Source organism: Barbus barbus, assembly GCF_936440315.1.
Source record: "Barbus barbus genome assembly, chromosome: 46".
Taxonomy (NCBI): Eukaryota; Metazoa; Chordata; class Actinopteri; order Cypriniformes; family Cyprinidae; genus Barbus; species Barbus barbus.
In genome coordinates this window covers 13,980,840-14,006,220 of record NC_136724.1, presented here as the reverse complement: position 1 = coordinate 14,006,220, position 25,381 = coordinate 13,980,840, and the positions used below count along the sequence as shown (strand labels likewise).

The window sequence follows — 25,381 nt, the reverse complement described above, 5'->3', positions numbered from 1 at the left end:
TTTTTTGTGCATTGCTATATGATTGTTATAGGGTGCTCTGGGTCGTTACTTACTGGCCAATCAAAAGTTTCTATCCTCAAGTCTACTCTCTTAAAAAGGAAGGTTTCAAAAGGATGTTTTCACAGAGATGCCATAGAAGAACCATTTTGGCTCCCCAAAGAACTTTTCAGTGAAGAAGAGCCATTTTGTCTTAATCTAAAGAACTTGTTTTCACTATAAAGAACCTTTTAAGAATCCAATCGAAACACTCTTACAAAATTGGTGGTTCCATGAACATCCTTTAACATACATTTAACCTTTCCATTCCACAAAAGCCAAAAAATGCTCTTTATATTGATGAAATATTATTTAGAGTAGGAAAAAATTTTCTTTTAAGAACTCTTCATTTTGGAAACGTTCTTCTATGGCATCACAGTTAAAACCCCCTTTTCAGATCGTCTGTATTTAAAAGTGAGGGTTCCATGAATGTTAAAGCTTCTTCTTGGAACCACAGATGCCAAATAAAGAAACTTTATTTTTAAAAGTGCATGATATTCTGGTGCTAGATATGACTGAGGTCTTATAAAAGTAAAAGTGCTCCTCTCCTCTCTATAGCACAAACAATGATGGATGATTCATTTCTCAAAGCTCAAACCCCACAATTGTAATGGTGCTTGCCCTAAACATGACCTAATAAAGTTACCTCCATGACTAAGAGAGATCTCTGTGATCATCCTGAATGTTGCGGCTTGTTCTTGTTTATCAGTGTCAGATGTTACAGTTTAATTCCATCTAACAGCAGTTATTGTTGTGAAACCTGGATGTACTTTGTTACCTGTCGAATTGTTATTGACTCGCAGTGAAAACCTCTACTTGCGAAAGCATCAATCACCTCCAAAAGCGAGTGATACGTGTCAGATCCCCTTTTTAACCGGTCATGGACAGCGCTGAAACCTAAAGTGGTCTCACTGCAGGCACAGTGAAGGGTAATCATTGAAATTCCACTGATGTTCAGAGCAGATTTCTGCCGTTGTAATGATTTCAGCTGCCCTGGAGACATCTGCTACCATATATTAACACAAATGAGCAGAAAATTGTGTGCATGTGTGCGTGTGTTTGGGAGTGAGTGACGTTATACAATGATAACAACATATTATTGTGCAGATGGTGCTTGTTTTCTGTGTCTCACAATGTATTCCTTGTGTGAAAATAATCAACGATTGCCATAAGACAGCAATTCCATCATGATGCCTTTTTGTGATTTGAGCTCGCTGTGTCTAATTTAATTGTTCAGGTCGGCCTATATTACATGCAGTTGGTCAGTCCTCCATTTATGGATATGATCAGGAGAGAGATTTTTTTGGAGGGGGAGGCATAACATTGAAATTACTGATACCATAATGAAGAAAAAGCTGAATTAAAAGAATGAAATTCTTTAAAAAATAACCCTATTAAGTACCCTATTAAAATAAATATTTTTATTTTAAATTTAATGTATATATACACAGTGGAGATACAAAATTAAAGAACTATTCATGAGCACTTGATTAATGTCAAAAATCTTGTGTTTGTTTGTTTGCTGGTTTTATTGTATTTGTTATACTTGTATTTTTTAATCGTTTTTGCCATGAAATAGCATAAGCTGACATGGCATTAAATAAAAATATACTACTACTACAAGCACTTGATTTTTTCAGAAATGTAATCTTCACCATTCAAAATTTGAAGGACTTTTAGCTGTGGCTATACCATGCAGTGTATAACCAAGGCACTTCAACTCAAACCCTTTATTTTGGAAAAACACAGTTATCAAAATTAGAGAACAGCAATGATTGTAGCACAAAAAAAAGACTACAACTAAAGTTTCTGAAGGTTACAGCAGTCAGAAATGAATGAATAAATGACTCATCTGTGGCCACAGGACATCACTATTGTCTCTCACACTGCTCTGGTATGATCTTGGTCCAATCTTCTTCCAGTCTCTTCTACAGTTCAGTGACTGTAGTGGGTAAATATTTGCATTCACTCTGCCATGTAGCTATATAAGAGGCCCGACTTCTGCTGCAGAAAATATCTGCCAAACCATGACACTTCCTCCTCCACCTTTCACTGACGTCTTTACATAATTTGGGTTCAGTCTTTCCCCAGTTTGACGCCGAACATAATGTTTCCCATCATACCCAAATAAATGCTTTGGACCAGTTCTCCTCTCTCCACACAACATGCTCGTCAGCAAAGGTGGGCCTAGCGTTTTGATTCTTCTGTTGATGAGAGGTTTGGTCACTGCTGAGTGGGCTTTCAGTCAGATGTCTCTTTAACGTTGAGACACCGTATACTGAGAGACCCAGTTCAGCGCTTATCTGGCAAGCAATTCCAGCTGCAGTGTTGAACCGATTGCCCATTGAGATTCTCTGCTTTATTCTGTCCTCTCGTGCATTTGTCTTTTCATGGACGACCAGGCTTTTTGGGGGACTTTGTAAAGATGCAATATTCTAAAATCACAGTTTTGGAATGAACAACTTCTCTTGCTATGGCCTTCATCTGGACAACCTGCTGTCAGAGGGTTTCAGTCACTTTAGAACAGCTCACCATCTTGCAATCTCAGGGCTGCCATTTAAATGGGGCGTGTCAGATAATTAAGGAAATGAACACCAGGTGCCAGATTAACTCACAGTGAAGAGAGATATCTAACTGGGAGATATCTAAAAGTATTCTCTAATTTTGATCAGAGTTCTTTTTCAAATTTCTCATTTAATTTTTTTAATACTGTGCTTCAGAATATATTTAACTCATGAAGTATGCTCAAAAACTGCACTTTTACTCCTGTTAGGATAACTTCAAAAAACTAAGCAGTGACCTTGAAATTCAGGAAATTGTAGGTTGTTCTCTAATTTTGATCTCCACTGTATACAGTATATATTCATTTCTTAGTAAATAAATAAAAAAATATATATTATTTTAACCAAACTGCTGAGTAATATGTGAAGTGTTTTGCCCACCAAAATCAAGGTCAAGTAATGTAACCAACATGCTGAAAAAAAAGGAAATGATATCATTAAAAGCATCCAAACATGACTGTCAAGATCATTTTTGAAATAATTTGTTTTGTTTTTTAAAACAAGGCAAGTTTAGTTCAGGCTGTAAAATGTCTTTATGTATTTAAATTATGAACTAAAAAAAAAAATGTTTTACTTTGTAAAATATATTTAAAAATTAAAATAGCAATTAAAAGATGTATTCAAGGTTTAAGGAAAGTACTTTTTACTTGATGGTTATATTATTATTATTATTTATATTAATTGTAAACATTTATTGAAAGTTTTTCAAAAGCTACTATATGAAAACAATGTGAATACAAATAGTACATTTCTAAGAACTTGGCAGATTAAAAAAAAAAAAAAAAAATTACATTTTTTATTATAGACATTCTTATTTATTATTGACACGTGTATTTTTCTTTGTCTCTTCCTTTAGCTGCATGAAAGTCATCCTTTTGCTTTGAAATGGATGTAAACTTTGTGTCTTTCTTGGGTCTGCTTTTCTGTTCCCTACAGATATGGTTCTCGACCAAGGTGTGTTCATTGGCAAAGAATCTATTGCAGAATGGATTGTCTGCTAAGGGAGTGTGCTGGCGAAGTCACGTGCTAGTCTGTTTATGTGTGCGAGTGTGTCACCTCACCCGTGAAAAAAAGAAGAAAGAAAAAAAAACAATGCAGAAAAGTAGATTATGTGCTCAGGGTGTGAGATTGGCTTGGTATTATACAAGTAAGGCTCTCCTCAGTGGTCTCAAGAAGGAATTGGCTTTAGAAAAGCTGATGTTGTGTCAAAAGCTGCCGCCACAACCTGTGAGTCACCGAGTTGTTGACAGAGGAAGAGGGTTGTTCTTATCGTGAGAGCTGACCTGTTGGGTTTACTCATTGCGGCAACTGTGAATCTAGCCACACTTGCAGGGGGCAACAAATGAAGAAGGAAAACATTTAGATGATGTGATGTGGGTTTTTAGATAGATGTAAGAAAGGTCTGGCACCTGTTGACCTATTGACAATGTGGTTTTGATCATAAAGGTTATATTTTATTTTTGATAAGGTGCTTAATGTGTCAACATCCTTTCATTCTGTTGCCCACATGGTTTCGTATTGAATGCAGGTAATGTACATGATTGTTTTGCAAAGAGACGTTGATGTCACAATGTCAACGGCACAACTTTGAGAAGCCCAGGGGCTACAAAACGGGATCTCTTTAGCCACACTCTTAAATAAAAAATGTCTGAACCATGCAGATAAGGTGATAATTATTTAACCAATACATAATACGATAAATGGGCCATTTCATCTAAATGAATGAAAAATCAAATCCTAAGAACTAAGATTGTTTTGAATGCTATTTGTAAATTTAGGCATCATAATATTATAATGTACAATATTAAAAAAAATGCATAGTTTATGCAGGTTTTCTAGAGATCACATTTAACTATGGGTCAAAATCATTTCATTCTGTTACATTTCATTGCCTACATGGTTTCCTCTCACCTTTTTTTTGATCATTTACATGTTTTCACTCAGTTGCACACAGGTACATTACATCATTCTTTGGCAGAGAAACGTTGATGTCATATCTTCTATTTCCTTGTTTAATGCTGAACTGCATGCTCAACATTGGGAAGCTCTTTAGCTACACTCTTAATTTTCTTGTTGTAATTCATATGATGCCGGACAATGTCTGGACCATACAAATGAATTCATTTAGACATTCTAATACAATGCATAATCATTTTGAAGTTTGCTAAAAATTCACATTGAACAGTGTGATTTAAATGTGTAGAGTTTTTAAGTGTTTTATGATGGCAGCGTTCATCTAAATGTAAAAATACGTAAATAAGCATTAAAACAAACAAACATAATATCTGCCAATACCTAGCATGGTATCAATACATCATGTATTCCTATGTGTGGTATGATCTGTGGTGTACTTGTATAGAAGCTTTGCAGGCAACACTTTACAATAAGGTTCCATTTGTTAAATTTATTTAATGCATTAACTAACAGTGAGCAATACATTTGTTACCGTATTTATTGATCTTTGTTAACATTAGTTAATACAAATACAGCTGTTTATTGTTAGCCAATGTTAGCTCAGGTTCATTAAATAACATTAACAGATACAACTTAATTTTAATAATTAGGCTAGTAAATGTTGGAAAAAATAGAAAACAGTTATTTATTACTGTTTTTACTGTAATTTTGATCAAATATTAACACTGTAAGAATATATGTTTGTGATACTTCTGTTGACAACATCACATGGGCCGCAAAATAGCTAGTATTGAGTTTCGCTGCAACAGACCGTGCCATTCCTAACCCTTTTACAAATAGATGCAGTTTCACAATAGTGCTGCTCGTGTGTTCAATTACAATCAATGAGTTTTTTCTGCTCAACTCTCTGAAAGGGGAAAAGCTTTCCACAAGCCATTAGGAGCTGCAGCTGGTGAGCCGTCCTCAAAATTCATGGAAAAGCAGGAAATACCCTACAATCCGGCTCACCTTGACTTGACTTTATTTGGAGGGGTGATGTAATATGTTGAAGAGAATGTTCCATGAAAGCCGACTTCATTCCTGCCAAAAGTCCACCCTTGAAGATAGCAGTGAATGTCAGACAACCTGAATCTGTTACAGCAACGAACGCGTCACTAAACTGAACTAATTTAACTACATTTGACTAAATGCTTAGTTTCCCATTTGCTCTTTCATTTGATTCTCACATGCCTTGGCTTTTAAAAAAAAACCTGGGATCGTTGTTGAGTCAAGCCAAGCTGCACAGGCTTCAGCAAACGGCGGTTTGACAGAACGTCAGACCGATCTAGAGAGTTGGCGTCAGGCGTGTGGCATGAATGGCAGGTTGTACGGTGGGTGCATGGGTAAGCGGGCCGCTCTCGTGCTGCGTGGAGTGAGCGAGCAGATGGGCTGGAGAGCTGGCGGTTGGTGCCAGACGCAGCGAGTGCAGAGGGGTTTAGCGCGATGCTCGCCGCCATGTTGGAGGGCCACCTGCTTTTTGGCAGCACGTCAGTCCCTCGGTGCTTAAATGTGTTTATAGCAGCCGCAAGGTCAGCGTGTTTGTGTGTGTTCCTTTTTAAATGGATTTTGAGGAGCCAAGTTGGAGATGTGACAGTATGTATCCCTCAAATCTAAAGAGACGCCCACAATGCAGTGCTTCTGCATTGAAACGAAGACACAGTCGATGCTTTCAGATGCTGGCACAGTGATTGATTGCTTAATTATCTTAATTAATAAAGACATTTATGCATTTGATTGTCAAGCAGTAGTTCTTAAAGTCAATGCAAAATCAAAACTTTTATTTGTTTTTATACATATTGTTGGTATGTTTATGATTCATTGAATTATTTTTTTAATATATTTCATTGAAATGTAAGTTTTGCATATTTTCTGAATATTAGAATCAGCTCAGCTTTTTTAATGCTAATTTTAAGTATCTTTAAAAACACTGTTAATTTAAAAAAGCAATCTCGAATGAATATCCTTTCATATTGTACATTATAATGTAAAATATAAATTTAAATATATAAATTATAATGCATTTACTTTATAAAAAATACAATTTATAATATAAATGTAAATATAATTACATTTTTTGTTTGTTTATTATTCAATAGTATTTAAAAAAATGTTTTATTGAAATGCGATCTTTATTTCAGTTCATAATACAGATTTTTTTAAAATATTCTTTCTGTATCGTATTGGATATTAATTTGCGCATGCTCATTTAATTAAAGTTACTCCTTTAAAAACACTAATAACACTAATAAAACAGTGTTAAGTGTAATCTTTGGCAAATCTCTCTTTCATTCTGTACATGTATAATGTTGTGATGCCTATTTGTTGATTAATTAGCGTTTTATTTTTAATAATTTTGAGAAAATAGTAGGCCTATACAATTTTTATAGTGTAGAATTAATGTGCACCTCTTATGCATTTAGTATGTTTTTTTTGTTTTTTTCAGCATGTATAGGATCATGAAGTGCAAAATGTGTTACTTTTTGCATTAGTGTTGTGTTCTTCCACCAAGTAGCCTTCCTCAAATGGTCTCTGAGATCTTTGGGATGTTGTGTGTTTTGTGTGCTGTACACTGTGTGCTGCTCTGCCCTGCTAGTGTGCACTAAGCATACGCCTTGGCTTGAGCTCTGGAAACTTACAGCAAACCCTTTTGTGTTTCTGTCAGGAGCCCAGGACATTTTTTTGCGCTGACTGTTTCTGCAGAAACTCAGGGACCATGCAAGCTTCAGAAACAAAGAGGGAAAAATAAAGAGCATTGAATGAGGCTTAGAGACAGAAAAAGACGCTTTAAGATATGCCAGAGAGAGGAGGTGTGTCTGAGTTTAGATGCCCACTGAGCCAAACTCCAGTAGTAACTAGTAACTGTGTGTATCATCCTAAAAGAATGTCTGTGAAGCGATTAACTCTTTTCTTTTTTGCACTATTAAAAGAGTCTTTTATCAGAGGCTTTCTGGAATTAAACTTATAGGACACAAGTTCACCCTGCATTCCTCTGCTATTTAGCCGTCTGCAGTCTTTTTGCTTGTTTTGGCAGCATCTTCAGCATCATTTTTTCATTATTAAAATAAACACATGTGACAGTCAGATATGGTCAGTCGCAATTAAAAAACTAAAATTTTAGAAAACAAGATGCATTCTCAGAAAGACAGCTGTTTTCTGAAGTAAATGAGAGTGGTTCTATCTTAAGCAGAACTTGCCATCATGAGGCATAATACAATCAATAATACAATTAAGAATGATATTTAGTGATCTTCAGTTATATACCGTTATAAAATAGTAGTAATAAAGGGCAATATTTATCTATGCTTCACTAAAACATAATTATTTAATACTGTAAATGGCACTTCAGTTAATTTTTTTTGAGTAGTGAGGCAAAATTAATAATTGAATCAATGAGTTTTGAAAGGATTAATTGAATCGATTAACTGTTAATGTATTGTATTAAATTTTAGAAGATCAGAGATGCTATTAAACTTTTTTTTATTATTTGAACAGATCATTTTTTTTTCTTTTTTTGGATTGACTGACATTGCCAAATAAAAAGCAAATGCTTGTGTTAGCATGTAACGATGTCTAAATCATATCATTTAAGACAGCTGGATGTTTTTAACCGTATATAATATGACACCCTAGACAAAAGCTTGTCATGTCAACCCCTTTTAACTTCAGCTGCTTTTGAAATCACATTCCATCAGCCGCAGAAAGTGCTGTTTACTCAAGACTCATCGTTTCCAGCTAGGTAATTTGACATAATCGCTACAAGAGCCATCAAGAGAGAAACAGCCTCTCTGCAGCACCACCGCTATATTTGGCTCTTTTTTTTTTTTTTTACAGGCAGTTTGTAATAGCTATGCTCCAATTTGTATAGCTATTTTCCGTGCAAATGCTAACCTTTTCGCTGGCACTTTGTACTTTGACCCTCTTGAGTTCAGGGCTTTTTCTCGCTTTGCTGACGACCATAATTGCTCCTCTTTTTGCGGTATCTCCGGGCGACTCGCCGATATTGTTGCGTGAAGCTGACAATTATAAATGGAGAAAAAAAATAGACCTCATTGTCTTGCCTTTCATGTGTCAGAATATGAAAAACTGCTCTCAGATCAGCCTGTGGCTGCTGGTGACAGATTCGCTGTCTGGCAGTAAAAGCTCTCCGACTCATCTTTGAAGAGCTCCGTGGTCGCTACCTTTAGCGTTCACTCCACTTTATCCCGCTCGGTGTGGCTTAACAATGTCTCAAGGGCAAGAGGGCACTTTCTGTCTTCAAAGACAACACCACGAGTGTCTCTCTCATCTGAAAAATGACATGAAATTAGACTGGGAGATGATGGATGTGTTTGCTGTTGGCAGGCAGACACACACTGTCTATGGCCAGTTATGATTTACTTACAGTGGACCGTTATGAATAGAACTGCATTGTGTGACATAATGTGACAAATGTGTTATTTAAAGGGGTCATATCACAAATAATAAAAAAATGTTTTGAATAATTTTTGAGGGGGAAAAAAAGTTCATTGTGCTGTGAAAGTTTTTGGTAATTTTTTATAATTGAGGAAATTGATCAGATATGCTCAAGTCAATGACTTATAAGAGTGATATGAATGTCCACTCTTAAAATTTTGTAAAGACCGTCCTTATACATGTTCACATATTTTTTGTTTCAAAATACATTTCAAATAATTAAATAATTTTACATTAAATTATAATAAATATATATATATATATATATATATATATATACATACATACATACATATACTACTTTAAAAAACTTTTTTGAGGCCTTTTTTCTTTATAGTTATATTTTTCCATTGTAATAGAACAGTTTTAACCATAATTTTAACTTGCCCCCTCCCAAAAAAACAAGAAAATTTATTTTATTTCAGAAATGAAAAACATGCTCGTAATAGAAGAGAACTGTATTCTTAATGTATTTTTAGATGGCACAAAAAACAAGCATCAGTATTGTCATTAAACTTGACAGTAATTTTCTGTAAATTTTGCAATTGGGTGGAGACACACTGAACCATGAATGTTATGTAAATCCTCTGTGATGTTGCAGCATTGGCAGAGGCATGTAAGGGGTTTTTGGGCCTCTATTATTACCATTTCCGTCTGTTTGTTAGTGTTTCAAGTTAATTATGTCTCTAATTTACTAATTCACTCTGTTTATGTTGCGTTTGCAGAGTGGAGATTTTCCCCGATGAAAGGAGTCGAGCGTTCAGCTCGAGTTCACTAGGGTCACTTCCGGATGATGACAGTAAACATGGGTAAGCTGTCCTCTCTCTCTCTCCTGGTCTCGCACACAGGCCTCTTCCCCCTCATAGCGTACACACTTCCTGTAAACAGTTCCTCAGAGCACTGCGGAACAAAAAAAAAAGAGACACAGCTACAGAAACATGTTTAAGCATATTCCTAACTTGACCCGTCTTGGGATCATTTGTTTTTAAAGCTCTGTTGTGTTAAAACGCCTCAGCAGTTCTCACAGACGTTAAACATCAATACATAAACATCAAAAGAATATTTCTACATAAATTGCCTGTTTCTCTTTTTAAAAGTTAGTGCATTGCACCAGGGGACATGGTAAAAATTCAACATCTGCTCTAACCATCGTAGTTAAATTATTGAAAAATTCCCCCGTGTGTTCATTTCATTGTAACATCATGGTAAAGAAAGCTAAGTAATATGATTTACACCTTTAAAAATGTAGATTTTAGCAGTTTGTCTGATATATTGTGTTGTAAAGGCTACATTAAACAGCACTGCACAGTCAAAGTTACCCATGGTAGAAACTGACAGGTTAATACTGAGCTCGCAGGACTGAAACTTCATCAAAGGTGATTGTGTCGCTTAGTTCCACATAATTGATTTTGTAACATGCCAGAGCGTTTTTAATGTATGCCGCATTAAGAGAAGAAAGAGAAGTGCAACTAAATCCTGAGAAAATGTTGCATTGTTATTGTATGACAACACTGGCTATGGTGTCATTTATTATTGAGGATTACATTCAGATGAAATTCATCAGTGAGTGTGGGTTTGTTTTCAATGGCACAGTTCCCAAAATAAAAATAAAGGTCAGATCGCATTTCATAAAACTTGAACAACCTGTAAACACATCTTTGTGATAAACTTTCATACAAACTGTTTGCCAGATTGTCACTGTGTGATTAATTGAAATGTACTCCTGTCATTTGAATACTCTTGACTTTGTGGCTGTTTTGACAGATGGCGGTCTCCAAAATGGACCCGGACAGCACAAGAACTCCCAAGGTTTGTCATTTTTTAGAATTGTTTTAGATGCATTAATATGTACTACTGAAGGATTCCTAAGAGGTGTCAGTGTCAATGTGAAGTGTGCAGTGTCCTTGTCTACAAAGGCCACAATAATGAGATGGTGGCACAGTTACCACGGCAAAAAGCAAACACAAAACACACCTCTGAAACTGTTACATCATCTGCATTATTCTCTCGTTAAACATTAACTCTGTTTCAATAGGGCACAACTTTACAAGGTGAGTCTTATGAAGCCGGTCAAAAACCGTGTGGTCTTATTTCACCTCAAAAGGAAAAAGAAATTATATTTGTGTAAAGAAAATGAAGCCTGCTTTAGGAGGTTTTGCATTGTGGCTTCATTTTCATGCCAACTAAGCACATTTCACCATCAATTCTTGTGACTGTAATGTAAAATACAATCTCATTATCATTACCGTAATGCAGAATAAAAATAATGATATATTACTTTAGTTTTAAAGTATTTATGACTTGTATTTGTTGTGCTGTCTTTTAACATGCATATTTAAATGTAAAAAAAGATAGTTGTATTCAGATTGGGTGATTTTAATTACAGTAACGAGAATCATAATTGAAAGATAATGAGAATTACAAACAAATATAAACTGAATCATCTGGACAGATTTTGGTAAGAATGGGGCAGATTTTGGATAGTTCTCCCAAAAATGAAAAATCTGTCATCTTTTACTCTCACTGTAAAAAAATAAAAGTGGTTTCAACTTAAAATAATTTGTTACCCGGCTGCCTTAAAATTTTAAGTTTAGTCAACACAAATATCTAAGTTGTCACTTAGGACAACTTAACATTTCAAGTTGACTAAACTTAAAATTTGAAGGCAGCCAGGTAAGTTGACTCAACTATTTTTTTTTTTTTTTTTTACAGTGCATCCTCAAGTTGTTCCAAACCTGTAATAGTTTTCTTTTTGTTTGGAACAAAGGTGATATTTTGAAGAATGTTGGTAAACAAACAATTTCTGGTAGCCACTGACTCGCATAGAAAGGAACAAAATACTATGGAAGTCAGTGGCTAACAGTTTAGTTACCAACAACATTCTGGAAAATATCTTCATTTGTGTTCAACAGAAGCATGAAAATCATAAAAGTTTGGAGCAGCTTGAGAGTGAGTAAATGATTACAAAATGTTTTTGGGTGAACTGTCCCTTTAAATATCATTCAAATAATAATACAATCACATAAAAATTACCCTAAAAATCTAAGATTTACTTTATGCAAATCATTTCTTTTGTTTGTTTATCATGTGGATTTTGGGGTGAAATATGATCCAGAGTTAACAGAGTCCACCTGGTTATCTGAGTTTTTGTTTCAGTGCATTTGTACATGGGGTATTTTGGTAGTAGAGACGGTGGAGCGTGTGTTGCTCTAATCTTGTTGAATGCTTTAGTGGTGATGTTTAGTGCAGCATTGGGGAAATCCCCTCTATGTCTTCATTGACTTCAGCTCTGATCACATTAGAGGCTTCTTCCAGCTCGCCCTGCCAGCAGAACATCAGTACAAACACACAATCACGCAACAGCCCTGAGAAACCTTTTCCACATGTGGAGCTCTTGATTCATGATGTCAAAGACAGATGAAGTAACATTACATTAAATCCTGTCAGAATTAATACAAAAGATTGTGAGTTTATATTTACAGTTGGATGTGTAGTTCTTCATGGTGGTGTTCATGGGATGTTTTGGTAGAGAGACCTTGGCTAGTTTTAGTGTCTGTAGTGTGTGTACAAAATAAATGTGTATACATCACTGTTTGTGGGAGGCTGGCTTTGGATTGAGTGATGTCATTGATTTGCACTTCTGGGTTGTGTTGTGTGGTTGTATCATCACATCACATTCTCACATCACTTTTCTCTAGCTCACTTCCTTTAAACTTTGTTTGTACTTTTGTTTCTTTTCATCTTCTCGACATGATCGTCTGTCATCATGTCAAGTCCGTGTTCTCTGAGAAATATAATGGAAACATCACTCAACCAGTCTCAAGGATTTCCACCAGACTACCATAGTGTTTTCGGCTTATCGCAGTGAATAATCTTATCTTCACATCAGTATGAAGTAATAGAGGGATGACGATCCTCTTACAATTGCGTCATTCCCGCCGGAGCACCACTTTACAGTGTTTACAGATGATACAAATGCTCAAACCGCAAACACATAAGCACGAGCTTTTGTGTTTCTGATATATTCTATTACATTTTATTTGATTCTATTCAGTTTAATCAAGATTCTGTTTGATTAGATTCTATGAAATGTAATTAATATTCAATTAACTTACATTCTAGTCAATTACATTCTATTCGCGACAATTCTATTTGAAGATTCTGTTCAATTCAGTAAAGGTTCTGTTTGATAAATTCACATTATGTTTGGTTCTATTCTATTTAAAACGATTTGATTTGAGAAGATTCTATTAATTCTACTCGGTTCTGTTTTATTTGATTAGATTCTATGCAATTTAATTAAGATTGTATTTATTTTATGTTCTATTCAGGTTATATTTTATTATTTTCTATTTGATGCAATTAATTTAATTAAGATTCTATTTGCGGTATTTCCACAAATGAAAGAGCAGTTATTATGAGCTGTATTTGTCCAGTCAGGGTTATTAACCTCAAAAGTACAGTATAAAATCTTAAAACCTGACTAATGCACATATATGGACATTGTGAAATATAATAATCAAGGATTATGTTTTTCAGGGTATAGAATGACCTTGGGTTAACAATTTCAGTTATAAAAAGCTATAAAATGTATAGCAAGTATAGAAATTCAGTTCTAGTCTATTTTATTCTAGTGTAGTTTAGTCTAGTCTACTGTTTTCTGTTCGATTTGATTACGATTCTGTTTGTGGGATTTCCGCACATTAGTAAGCAGTAAATAAAACAGGATATGATCTGAATTTGTCAGTGTTATTGACCTCATAAATATGCTAATGAAATATTAACTCAGGGTTACAAAAGTACAGTATGAAATCTTGAACCCTGATTACCCAGGATTAATAATTAATCCAGTATAATTTATGATCAGTGTGACATGTAATCCAGGATTTAGTTATCCAGGGTTAAGAATCACCACAATTTCATTTGATTTTAATTTATTTGGGTACATTGTATTCTATTCTATGCAATCCTTTTGCATGTACAACATGAAACTGACACTCTAAATACTGCATTTGTATAGTTTCTCATTTCTTCTGCTCAGGGCAGATGGTAGACTCGCCAGATCTGAAGCATGGAGCAGATGGAGGTGTTCTGCATTCTTGTTATATTTGTTCCATTAAATTATTAGATAAAATCCTAGCTCAGTGATTAATAAACCATAACGTAATGGCACATATTATTATCTTACCTCAACACCACTATGCTCATGCCTTCTGTTTTAAATTACTTGCATCATACTCTAAAAATAGCCAGCATGCAAAACAGTGACCGCACTCTTAGAAAGACGTTGCTAGTTTTTTCTTTTGTTCCTGCAGGTGTGGTTGAGCAAAGCCAGTGCAGCTAGCTTATCACTCTTCCCTTTACTGAATGAAGTGAGCATGCCATTGTGTGCCACTGAGGGTTTGACATTTTTGCATGATTTGGTGTTTCTAACCACTGCAAATATCGACTGAAGACACTTCTGTAGATGCTCAGTGGGCAGAAAAGTTGAAAGCACTCTCTCATGACTAACAGGGGTTGGTAGAGGTGCTACGGTGGCTCTTTGGGTTAAATTGTGTGATTTATTATGGGGCAAATTCACTAAGAATGAAATACGCCTCCTGAATGTGCCATACAATGGGTTGTATGTGCCATGGCTAATAAAAGAAATAAATAAATATCATGCAGTCATCACTTCTTGCATGATTCTTTGATGCATTTGTTATTAATAAATTATAATAAATTAATAATGGAGGTGGTGATGGCGCAGTGGATAAGACACATGCCTTTGGTGTGAGAGACCCGGGTTCGAATCCACTGTGAGACACCAATGTGTCCCTGAGCAAGACACTTAACCCCTAGTTGCTCCAGAGGCGTGCGACCTCTGACATATATAGCAATTGTAAGTCGCTTTGGATAAAAGCATCAGCTAAATGAATAAATGTAAATGTAAATAATCTAAACTTAATAAATTCATATATATTTATATATTTTATTTATATTTGTTTATTAAATTTTATTTGTTTATAACCTTTGGTCAGGATATAGAATAACATTCAAAAAAGCATTTATGTTAACTAATGTAGTTAACTAATGTTAACAAATAGAACCTTATTGTAAAATGTTACCTTAAATTGGATTGTGGGTAAAACGTTGTAATAGTGCATGCAAAAGTGCCACAACTGTTTAGTGAATTCCCCCATCGGTGTTTCAAGATCAATAGCTTCTGAAAAGTATTTTTCTTAGGTTGTTTTGCAGAAGCTGAAGCACTTTAGTGTGGCAATATTAAAATAGAAATGGGGTCAGATGGAGAAAGAAAGTGTGTGTGTGTGTGTGTTGTGAACCCTTTCTGAACCCTGTCTAATGGTGGATGCCACTGTGGAAGAACAGCTGTGGTGTGAGACTTGCACTGGTGTCAGAATCAAAGATCGCCCCCAGACTCCATCTGCCTCAGCAGCGTCGCCTCTGCCTCGCCCAGCACTCCTCTGCCCCACAATGCCCCTCTGCCTCCCCTGGGATGCAATAAAACCCTTCAAATACACCACTGTCATTTGCTGCACATGGCCCACCCTTTCTGCTTGAAATCTGGGTCCAGCACCAGCCAGTAATAATGTTGTTAGCTTGTTTAATGGAATAGTTTGGCCAGAAATAAAAATTGTCAGAATGCAGAGTGCTGTTCTTCATGCACTAAAAATAGCCTAAACGGCTCCAAAAAATGATTAAAAAAGACCATTAAAATATCATAGAAGTGGTCCAAAGAACTCATGTGCTGTTTTTCTCTCTGTTTGTCACTCAAAACGTTCATATTATTTAATAAGACTGAGTCTTAAATTATTTTTATGATATTTTTGAGGTGGTTTTTGTAGCTTGATTTCCTCATTATCAAAAGCAGCCTGGACATTCTGCAAATGATCTTCAAAATGCACCTTATTAGCTTTCTTAATGCATAATTTCTTAAAATTAGAAATTTATAGTCTTTATAAAAATAATTAATCCTTCTCTGAAACATTTTTTTCTGCTGATGTCGCATAGTCTATGCAGCCAATCAGAATCCATCCAACTCTAAAGAGTTTGAGCTTTCAAAGTGACAGACCTATAATGCGTTAATGTGGATGCTAATATAGTTATTGTTATAGGTCATGGTCTGAATGGCCCTGTGTATGTAAAACTAATTCAAAGAAACGGCATGTTCAGCATTTACTCGTCATCATATTGTAGGAGAAATGCAAACAGACTTGCCAAATTTAAAAGGCTTCATTTCTAAGATCTGTGGATAAATAGAGCAAATAAATTGGCACATTGGTACCTGAGACTAACAAGAGCTCTCTTCTCTTTCCCACTATCTCCTCCCCATGATAGCAGAGGTGAATGACCTTCCACTCAGACTGTAATTACAAGACACGCTTAATTGGCCCCATTAGGGCCCCTTGATATGTTAATGTCTGACACGCTCATTTGCATGATTGCTCCTCATTTCCCTTTCGATGATGGCTGAGTTTGTGGACTATTTTAATGTTTCGCAGGCTGCCTTTGGTGTTCATATTCTTGTGTTTTTCTTGCCGCAGTCGTTCTTCATGTGATCCCGTTATGAATTCAAGACACACATGAGCTGCTTCAATACATTCTTTGCAAAAATGTTCCCGTGTCCTTCTGATAAAGCATTGAGGCTTTTATCCGACGTACTGTAATAAAAGTTTCCTGTTAATTGTTGGGGTAAAAAAGAAAGCCTGTTAGCTTTCACTCTGCAAAGGGCATGTTAAAACAAAACCTCTTTGTTTTCCAAATTTCTTGCTTGATTCAGTGCTTTTTCAATTGAGTGGCTCTTTGAAGCTCAGACTTGCTGTAATCTTGTTTAGTGTATGTTGCATTATTAAAAATCTCTCTCACACTAACGCTGCGCTTGTCATGCCTAGAGTTTAATGCATCGGAGCAGAACAAGCCCATCAATGGGACCAAACCTTTAGTGCTAATATAAAGTGATCTCTTGTGTCTGGCCACATGTCCATCCCTGTGTGCTCGCTCTCTCTCTGTGGCTTGTTGGTTTACATCATTGGCCGCACTACAGAGAGAGGAGCACTTCTGTACTGTGGAAATATGTCAGGGGTGTGTCTGTGTCTGCATTGATGGAAAACCCCCGATAGAATCTCAAAAGGAAATAGTGGGTCGGTTTGTGTGTTACATGGTAAGTGCCACTGTGTGAGCATCGAGTGCCGTTCTGCTGTTTTGAATGACATCTTGGTATTCAAATGAAATGACAGATATGAATGAGAATATGATCCAAACAGGACCTTTCTATTATAGTCGTTCAAAACGCAAGAACCGTTTGAGATGAGTGTGTGACAGACACCTTATTTGCACTTGGCTCTAAAATAGATGATGATTTCAACTTTTCTAGAACTTGTGAAAATGGTGTTAAGAAGATTTTCTGAATTGTAAGTGAATCTTATCAAGCAACAGTCTATTTAAATCATATTTTAGTGCTGTTTTTTAAGGCATCAATATTTTTGTTCATACTTAGTCATTTGGAAAAAAAAAACAATTCTTAGACTTGCAGTAAATTTAAAGGGAACGTTCATCCAAAAATGAAAATTCTGTTATTAATTACTCACCGTACTAACTCATGTTGTTCCAAACCCATAAGACCTTCGTTTATCATCAGAACACAAATAATTTTTGTTGAAATCAAAATGCACACGCATGCATCAAGGTACTCTTGTGAACATGCGTCAAAGACTGATACGGAAAAGAAGAAATTGTTAAATAAAGTCGTTATTTTTGTTTTTATTGCACACAAAAAAAAGTATTCTCGTAACTTCATAAAATTAAGGTTGAACCACTAATGTAACATGGACTATTTTAGCGATGTCCTTACTACCTTTATGTGGTAGTTACGTTGCTGTCTATGCAGGGTCAGAGAGCTCTCGGATTTCATTAAAAATATCTTAATTTGTGTTCCGAAGATGAATGAAGGTTCTACAGGTTTGGAACGACGTGAGGGTGAGTAATTAATGACAGACTTTTAACTTTTGGCTGAACTATCCCTTTAAGGAGGAACCCGAGTCTTGAGACCACAATATCACTTAGCTTGAGGATGGACTGTGTTGACATGGACCAGTGAACAAACAACTAGAACACTGTTGAACCAGCTAAAAATACATAATAGACACCTTAGCAACTGCATAGCAATGTGCAAAAAAAACACCCTAGCATAAACTTGTATTTGTTTCTACCAGACGATGAAGAGGCGCTCACCTCCATAATGAAGGACCTGGCAGCTTTACGCTTCTGTTACCACCTCAACAGCAACAACAGCAACAAGCCCAAGAGCAGAACCCCGTCCTACAGACAGGTAATTACCCACAGTGCACCACTCAGCAGCAGCTAGGCATGTGCAAGGCTGTATTTTCAAAAGCAAGTATTCAGAAGGATGTCTGAATGATTCATTGACTAATCTTTAAGTATCTTTAATAATTTAGTAGAACAAAGGACAAAATGCAGTTTTTAAAACTGGAATTAATGCTAACTTAACTTTCTTAGAAATAGTGCAAAACACTCAACAAAACAGCTGAGTTGTGACGTATTTGCCAAAGATGTCCATTCATTCATCCATTTATAAATATTATATATTATTGAACTGCAAAGATAAATAAATTAATAAACAATCTATTGCTATAATGATACTATGAAAGAGATTATTATAGTAAACTATAATAAAAAAATATATATTTATTTATTTTATTTTGTTTGTTTTATTATGTTTGCTTTATTTATATTATTATTATAATGAACTGCAAAGCAGAAATTCAGAAAACAACAATGTAAAACCTTATAATAGCACTTGTACCGCATTGCTCACTAGACTTTTGAGGTAAGCTTCAACCTGACCTGATATAATCCCAGCACGAGCTGCATTGTAAGAAACTGTTTTAAACAGGATACAGCTGAGAGAGGCACTACTGTTAACATTTAACATCCGCTCCCTATGTACTGTACAGCATAAAACACCAGTATCCTTGTAGTTTTCTTTCATTGCCTGAATTCTCACTACAATGCTGTCAATCCACACCGGACACCAGTCAGACCTCAAGATAAATAGCTGGCATGCACTCTGTACACACACACACACACACACACACACACTCTTTTTGTTTCCGTCTGACTCGCTCTTGGTTTCTTTTTCTCACACTTTCACCTCTCATTTTTTTGCTCATACAAAAAATGCCAGAAGCAACATTCCCAACTTAACCAAACGTCATTATAGTAACACAACAACAACCGTCCCCCAAAAAAACCTAGCAACTCACTGGGAGTCTTGACTGGTTAAAAGACATGCATAATGAAGACGCACGTGAAGCGCATAAACTTGCAGATTACTTCTTATTTCTGCCTCTTGCTGCATTCATAATGGAGATGACGTCACAGTGTCAACAGTATCGGTGTAAACAGTATTCAGACTGTTCATTATCTTCAGCAGTGGAAGGCGCTGTGTCGTCTCAGGGGAGGCGGTGCAGTTAATGCTTCAACCAAACAGTGAAATTCAGAGCGGTGCTGATTTCAGAACAGTAGGGGAGACCGGGGGCAGTTTTCTTTTTTTTTTTCGATGACAAACAAGTTTGCAACAAATCATTATCCAGCACTTGGGTGGTACATTTTCAGTCATGTTGTATTTGAATCTGTCAGTAAAATATTGTAATGCTTGCTACTTAAATGTGACATTAATATGACAAAAAAATCTTTGCACTGATGACAGACAGACAAGAAGAAAGCAATGCGAGTGTACTTCAGATACATAAAAGAGTACCTCAGGACACAGGAACATACTATTTGTAATATATACACTGCCCTTCAAAAGTTTAGAAATGCCCTAGAAAAGTGGGGTTTTGGACAATATTTGCATGAATCCTTTTAATTTGTGATAATTTTGCACTGATAAGGGACGACACAAACTACGAAAACATATTTTATTACATAAACAGTTTATACATAGAAAAAACTTACATTTTCGATTTTTATGAAGTTTATGAATGCAAACTAAGTGCAGATTTCAGACATGCATTTGAGGTTAGTAGACCAAGACTGAATGTGAGAATATGTTTAATGTATGCATACATCTGGAAAGCTTATATATTTAGCTTTCAGATGATGTATAAATTTCAACTTCCAAAAATTGGCCCTTATGACTGGTTTTGTGGTCCAGGGTCACATATGTATGTTCTTGCTTGTTATATCATTTAGCAAATACCACAAACCAGCCATAAGGGCCAATGTTTGGAAATTGAGATTTATACATCATCTGAAAGCTAAATAAATAAGCTTTCCATTGATGTATGGTTTGTTAGAATCGGACAATATTTGGCCTGAGATACAACTATTTAAAAATCTGGAATCTGAAGGTGCAAAAGAATCAAAATATTGAGAAAATCGCCTTTAAAGGTTTTGTGGTTCAGGGTCACATATAGGCTTTAAAAACTTTGAAGCTGCATTTTTTTAAATATATATTTTTATAAAAAAATATATAATAATATTATATAATTGTAAAATGAATGTTATTTGTATTGCCATTTGGTTTTGTTTGATACAGGTGTATTTGCATAATTCTTATTTTAAAAAAATGCAATAAAAAAAAAAGTTGTGAAATAATATATAATATCCAGTATTTTTTTTTAAATTTTCTTTAGATTTTCGTTTTGGTAGTAAAAAATGAATACAAATGTATTTTGTATTTTTAATACAAATGTGTTTTGCATTATTTCTAATAAAAATACAATATAATATTTTAAATTAATTTGTTCTTTATGTTACGGTTTTAGTGGTTTAATACAAAGAATATAAGTACTGAAGAAGAAAAAAAACTTGAAACATCCAAGAAAAACAGACAAATATTCACGACATGTCTAGAATTCTTACAGTAGTAGTTGCAGTTTGTAATAAAGTTACCAACCACTTGGCAAGTTTCTTTCTTCATTGTATATACTTGCCAATGTCTATTTTTAATGAATAAACTACACATGTCTGTGATGTTTCTGAATGCTATTTTCTTGTTACTTATAGTTTGCACAGAAGAACAGATTATCAGAAGTCATTTGTGTATTTGATCCGCCAAATGAATTAATTTCATTTTGTTGTTTTCTTCTCTCAGGATTTACGGGTGAAGCTGGAGCATGAGCGAGAGAAACGGTGAGTCGGAACGTTCTCATTATTTCTGCAGGCCTCTGTCCTGTCCCTGATCTCATTCCTCTCGTCTTATCCCAGCTCTCGTTGCGCCATTTCTAAGATCTCTCGGCACAGGAAAGAACGGAAAATATGCCTAGCTGCCCAAAAGAACTGGAACGTTCCGTTAAAAGTATTTTGACATTTAGACGCGGCGTTTCACACACACTCTGGTACAGTTTGGCAGACGGAGACAGAGGAAAGAGGGGGTTAAGCCAAGTGTTTGAGCTCAATGGCACACCCAATATTAATTTTCAATGTCCTGTAGGTCATCCATACTCCCACACACAGAACATGTAATTTTTCCCCTCTCAAGACTGCTAAATGCCAACACGTGAGTCTTTGCAAAGTATATCCATGTGTTTTAGCAAACTCGTACTCATAAAAAGCCGGTATTTTCCCTCATATCAAGCCAGTGTTTCTGCATAGGAATAACGTATGACATTGACGAAGCTTTGTTTACAGGAAGAAAGTAAATTCACTTTATTGTCAATCAGTTCCATGAAGCCCTGATGCGTCACACTTTGCTCTTAAAGATTCACAGAGGTCCGCCGTCTGTGTGAAATGCCTCGGTGGGATATGTCACAGGAATTTGAACTGCAAATTTGAGGTGACAGGCAGCTGGGTGTGCTGCTTTCGTAGGTCTAATTGGCTGCTGTGGCACACAATCTTTGTGTTTAACTCTCTTCTGTTCAGCTTTGGCTTTAAGCAGAGATGTATGAGGAAGAGGTGATGGACCACTAGTGGATAAATCAATGAAAGTAATTGGGTGGCAATAGAAAACGACATCCCACCTTCAGTCAGAATAACCATTCTCCTTCATGTCACGTCGTTTTGCGCTAGAAAAAAAAAAGACTTCAAGGACTCCCTAATATATCAAATATAAAGGCAGTTACATATTTTCATGTCTACAGACCCATTCATTTATTATAAAATCATGTTAAAAAATGTAATTATTGACTTTTGTTTGTCCACCTATTATTAGAATATTATAAAAACATTTTCAGTTCAATTCAAATTTATTTGTGTAGTATTTTTCACAATAAATATCATTCCAGACTCGTAAGAAGAGCTAAATGCTTGTAAATACAATCTGGTTGCTTTTTTTTTTACACAAAGTATTTTTTTTTGTTCCGGTTACAATGTTTACTTTTTTCTCTCAAGTTTTCCGTAAACCCCCAGCATCTCCTCATGGCCCCCTTGACTTGCCTTAAATGGACTTTGTTTTTTAAGGAAGCTTAACATCTTGGCATTTCCTTAACTGGCCAGGACTCTGTATATATCCCTTCTCTCCTGCACAGTTTTTCTTCACTAAGAGCAAAAATGAAAATGACGGACAAATTAGTATTAAAATCTGTCTGTATATTATTGTTTGAGTGAATCTTAATAAACCAGCCTGGCCAGATGGTGGGACTTCCATCCACTCTCATGAATATGCATAGTTTTTTTTTCCACTGTGCAAATTGCATTGTGCACTGGTTTATATACATGCAGCTTTAAAAAGGTGTTTAATAAGGAAGTCTGCTACTTTTGAAAATAATTTTTTTTTAATTAATACTTTTATTTAAGAAGGATGCATTCAATTGCCCAAAAGTCAAATAAACTCTCATCTTTTTAAATTCATATTCATCAAAAAGCCTGAAAAAATCAGTTTCCACAAAAATATTAAGCAACACAATTGTTTTCAACATGGATGATATTAATAAATGTTTCTTGAGCAGCAAATCAGCATATTATAATGATTTTTGAAGGATCATGTGACACTGAAGACTGGCGTAATGGCTAGTGAAAATTCAGCTTTGCATCACATGAATAAATTACATTTTAAAATATATTAAGGGTCAATGCTATCTACAATACAAAACTACAATCTTATTGTTTTTACAACGCCAAACTTTTTAAAGGTAGTGTATGAACAGCAAAGTCTATTCAATCTATTTCCACAACAACATGGTAATATCACTGTTTTTTTGCTAGTGCCATTAAAGTTGTTTTCATTGCGTTACATCAGAAAGTCGTAAAATGTAAGTGGCATTAAACTTATATGTGTATAACTCCATATCTCACAGCACACATTATAAATCAACACATTTGCGCCCGCAGTAATAAAAAACTCATCAGAACAGGCATTAGTTAACAGACCAGCCTAGTTGGACACACTCAAAACTGTCTTCCTCTGGCAGCGACTGCAACACCGAGACAGGAAGAAGGAAAGCACCGCGTGCCATGCCAAACGCGGAGAGATGTGGCCAAACCGAGGCGCTTATCTATGCGCGCCGAGGAAGGAAAATCATCTCGTACTCTACATCCTCCATTTCTCCAGTCTTCCGCTATGATTTTCTTCCATCACTATCTCACTGATCGGCCAGTGTAAACAGAGCCATCGCTCAAATCCCAAAGAGCAGCTTCATCAGAAAATCTGACAGCTAAACAACATACAGCTGATCTCAGATCAGCATAAAAGCTTGATTTAACCCATGCCAGATGTCCCTAGATGTCGGTATATCCAAAGTTTTGTTTTAAGAAATGAAGGTAACAATTTATAATAAGGTTCCGTTTGTTAACTTACATTACTTTAAACATACTTCTAAAAAATGTATTAATCTTAATTATAACTATACTTACTAATACATTATTAAAATCAAAAGCTTTATCTGTTACTATTTACTAACAATGAACAGTTGAATTTTTATTAACTAAAATGAACAGATTAATAAATACTGTAACACATGTAAAGCTCATTGTTCGTTAGTATTAATGCATTAACTTATGTGACCTTATTGTGAAATGTTACCAAAATTAATATTTTTACACAGCAAAGATGCATTAAATTGATCAAAAGTCATAGTAACTTTGTCAAAAAAGATTTGTATATCAAATAAATTCTGTTCTTTCTATTCTTGTGAACTTTGATACAAAAAAAGTCACATGATAATACTTCTTCAAAAATATTATATATGAATTGCTGTGTGTGTCTGGCAAAAGTTGGCTGGTGTGCTAAACTTGGAGAAGGGGAAAACATGCTTCCTGCTACTTCCAGCGCTGCTCCACTTTTTTTCCTCTTTCCTCTCAGGAAGTGCTCCATCTGCCTTTGTGTGTGTTGTGATGTGGGCCCCGGTGTTGAAACAGTGGTCCGCTCCGCTTGATTAGGCCAGACACACACTCATATGCACATTTAAACTCATCATGCTTGCCTTGCATTATCATCAAGCATGCACACAAACCAGTTTACACTCTCAGTTCCTTTTTCGCTCGCCCCACACACTGACGCACACTCTAAACATTGTCACGCTCGTTGAAATAAGCAGAGACACCGTTTATGGTCTGTCCCATGCATGAATACACCATAAATGGCTGTAGGAGTACTGACTCGCACACATCAGTGGTGACGCCTTTCCGTATGCTGATTAATGATTCTGCACCGTCAGATCGCTTTCCACCGATGTTCAACTGACCTGTCCTTCATCACCTCTGTTGCTATGGCAACGACCCCAAATGTCAGGATGTGCCCCATGATTGGAAGGGTGCCATCATGCACGTCCACAGTACCATGTTTACATCCCGCTTACGTATGGACAGTGAAACTAAAAGAAAGGAATGTCCGTTGTACTTCAAATTTGCAGGTGCCTTAAAGTCATTTTGGTTTGACCAGACTTTTTCTTCTCTTGCTTTAGAATCATTCCATTCCAAAGGCCACTGAAGTTCAAGGATCTGCTTCAGAAGGTGACCGAGGCCTTCGGTCAGCAAATGGACCTATACTACACTGATAAAGAGGTGGTGTATTGATCCTAGAAGCTTATTGTATTTGTTTCTTAGTGATAGATCAATATACATGAGCCAGAACAATTAATCAGCCCATAATTGGTCATTTTGGTATTATCTGCATCAGCCAACGATTGTGCCTGTTGGGTTTGTTAACAAAAATGGTAGTTTGTTTCACTTCCCAAATTCACTGATGGTAAAAAGTTGTAAATAAGTCATTATTTACATGCTGTCATTAAAGCAAAAATGAGGTGTATTATTTTTTTCATATACACTACTGTTCAAAAGTTTGGGGTCACTAAGAATATTTTATTTATTAATTTATAAATCATTTTTATTGAGTATTAATTTTAGTAGTAAATACTTTTTTCAGCTAGGATGCGTTAAATTGATAAGTGTCAGTAAGAACATTACAGATTTCTATTTCA

At 35.6% G+C, this 25,381-nt stretch overlaps 1 protein-coding gene across 1 annotated transcript in view; it reads left to right on the top strand.

The window, feature by feature from the left end:
- LOC306865033 (mitogen-activated protein kinase kinase kinase 3-like) overlaps positions 1–25,381 on the top strand; it is a 56,753-nt gene that overhangs the window by 3,922 nt on the left and 27,450 nt on the right. Inside the window, exons 2-6 of the mRNA XM_079409361.1 lie at positions 9,728–9,811; positions 10,767–10,811; positions 18,215–18,330; positions 21,121–21,158; positions 24,866–24,965. Coding sequence (XP_079265487.1) covers positions 9,793–9,811; positions 10,767–10,811; positions 18,215–18,330; positions 21,121–21,158; positions 24,866–24,965 — 318 coding nt within the window. The 5' untranslated portion in view covers positions 9,728–9,792. The remainder of the gene's footprint in view (positions 1–9,727; positions 9,812–10,766; positions 10,812–18,214; positions 18,331–21,120; positions 21,159–24,865; positions 24,966–25,381) is intronic.